This window comes from Echinops telfairi, unplaced genomic scaffold, assembly GCF_000313985.2.
Source record: "Echinops telfairi isolate 266 unplaced genomic scaffold, ASM31398v2 ScPeMD7_7475;HRSCAF=8513, whole genome shotgun sequence".
NCBI classification, from domain to species: Eukaryota; Metazoa; Chordata; class Mammalia; order Afrosoricida; family Tenrecidae; genus Echinops; species Echinops telfairi.
In genome coordinates, this window is record NW_022111379.1 from 9,985,387 (window position 1) to 9,987,709 (window position 2,323).

At 55.4% G+C, this 2,323-nt stretch overlaps 1 protein-coding gene across 2 annotated transcripts in view; it reads left to right on the forward strand.

Moving 5' to 3' along the window:
• The window catches only part of SCAMP5 (secretory carrier membrane protein 5), a 24,206-nt gene that overhangs the window by 14,276 nt on the left and 7,607 nt on the right, over positions 1 to 2,323 (forward strand). For both annotated transcript variants that reach the window (XM_045285831.1, XM_045285830.1), the window contains exon 2: positions 1,669 to 1,723. In XM_045285831.1, the coding sequence (XP_045141766.1) occupies positions 1,669 to 1,723 (55 nt within the window). The remainder of the gene's footprint in view (positions 1 to 1,668; positions 1,724 to 2,323) is intronic.

Here is a 2,323-nt window from a genome sequence, read left to right on the forward strand (position 1 = left end):
ACAGGGGGCTTCAAAGGGTGGAGGGAAAATGGATTTAAAGAGATGTGGACTTTCACCTTCTGAAGCCCTCTTGTCAATGACTTGTTTTAAAAGTGTGTGTGTGTGTGTGTGTGTGTGTGTGTGTGTGTGTGTGTGTGTGTGTTTTGGGTGCAGGCTTACACAGCAGTTTAGATTTCCATTCCACCCTTTCTGCAGAAGTTGCTCAGTGACGTCGGTCACATTCCTCACAGCGGGGGGAATGTTCTCAGGCGTGCTGTGCTCTTCTGGGTGGTTCCACTTCCTCCCAGTTTTTTGGGGTTTTTTGAGCGCTCTGTTTAGCCGTGGCTGCGTCATGGTGATACGCATCGGGCTGCTACCTGCAAGGTCAGCAGTTCATCACCACCAGCCGCTCTGCGGGAGAGAGACGGGCTTTCTACCCCCGTGAAGAGTCACAGTCTCGGAAAGGCCCAGGCCGGTTCTACTGTAGGGTCCTGTCCTGTAGGGTCACTAGGTGTCCTCATCGGCCTGATGGCAGGGGGTTTGGATTTTGATTTGGGCGTTAGCCAGACCTCCTGCTGTCCCCCTGGCCAGTGTGATCCAAATGCCTGCGACCCATCAGATGTGAGACTCTGGGGCACCTGACCCTCGGCTCCCTCTTCCTCTGGCCCTGGCCTGCTCCTGTCTCAGGACACAGCTCCCTGACCCACCCAGTGCTTTCTGTTGGCAGGTGGAGCACCAGCCCCTGCCCGCCTCGCCCCTCCCGCTTCATCTGCTGCTTCTCCATTTGCTTTGGCCACAGTGGGGGGTTTCCCTTAAAAGCCCGACCCTCCTTCCTGGGTCAGGGTTTGAGCAATGCTTTTGCCTCTGCTCAGAAGCCTGCCCTGCCCGAGCCCCGCCTCTGCCTTCTTCAGGGCTGCATGGACACTGAGTTTCCCCCACTCTCCTACCAGGTTACATCCCTTGATTCAACCCACTGCTGTGGAGTCAATTCAGAGATAAGACAGGAGGACAGCCCTTCTGAGTTTCCCAGACTCTAAACCTTTTTGGAAAGCAGGCCGCCTCATCTTTCTCCCTTGGAGTGGCTGGTGGACTTGAACTGCTGACCTTGTCGTTATCAGTCCAGCGCATCAGCCGTTATGCCAGCAGGTCCCCTTGATCACCTTGACAGGTGCGATGGATAGTCCCTAACAGCCCTCCTTCCCCTTTGTATGAACTTCAACTTATGAACTTCAGAATTACTCGACCAGGTTTGCCTCGTTTGCTGTCTCCCAGGGCCTGGCAAATCACAAGGCCCTAACCAGGGCTGAATGCAGGGGTTTACGTGTGTGTGCGTGTCCAGCCTGTTTCTGAGGTCCAGCTTGTCCTGGGGTCACGGCATAGCATTTCCTCCCTCAGATGTCCCATCCCCACAGCCCTTTACTGTCGCTTGCCTTTCCCCACATGGTCCCTTCCCAAGTTACTTTCCCACTGTTGGATGGAGTGTTCGGAGGATAGACTTCGAGGTAAAGGGTGGGAGTACCTGGAAGGGTGTGGCTATTGGGGTGCTTGTTCAGTCCACAGGGGAGCCCATGAAGGCGGAGCCTGGCCCTGCCCCTGCCTCTTCCCCAGGAGCATTCAGCCGAGCTGGGGATGAGGAGGCCTGGGCAGTACCAGGCTGGTCCTCACCCTCTGGCTTCTCTTTCTTCCCAGGTCAGCGCAGAGAGGTGTGGGAAGGCCACCGGGCCGGCTGGTGCCATCATGGCGGGTAAGGAACGGGCCTGGGCAGGGCGGTGGTGAAGCAGAGGGTGCGATGGCCCTCTTCCTTGTTCCCACCTCTCCCACCGAGCCCGGTCTATTCAGAACACGCTAGCACATGGTCTAGTCTTCTGCCAGAGCTCTGGCCCTGGAGACCAAGGATGGCACCTCTTTTTTTGTTTGTTTTTAAATCATTTTATTGGGGCTACTACAGCTCTCATCACAGTCCATACACACCTCTATGTGTCATGCACATTTGCACATACGTTGCCATCATCATTCTCAAAACGTTTTCTTCCTCCTTGAGCCCTTGGTATCAGCTCATTCCCCCTCCCTCTCTCCCTCCCTCATGAACCCTTGATAATGTATATATTTTTTCCCCACGTCTTAGACCAACCGCTGTCTCCCTTCCGCCACCTGGGAGGGGTTCGTGTCAATCACTGATCAGTAGGATTGGTGCCCTTGTCTCACTGTTTGTCTGGTTGATTAGCCTGGCCTGAGTGGCTCGGGCCCTGGCCGCACCATCACTGTTGCTGTGTCATGCTGGTCCCCAGTTTCCTTTGGCTTTGAAAGACTCAGTGCACAGTGCCAGAGCAGAGGCACCTTAGGG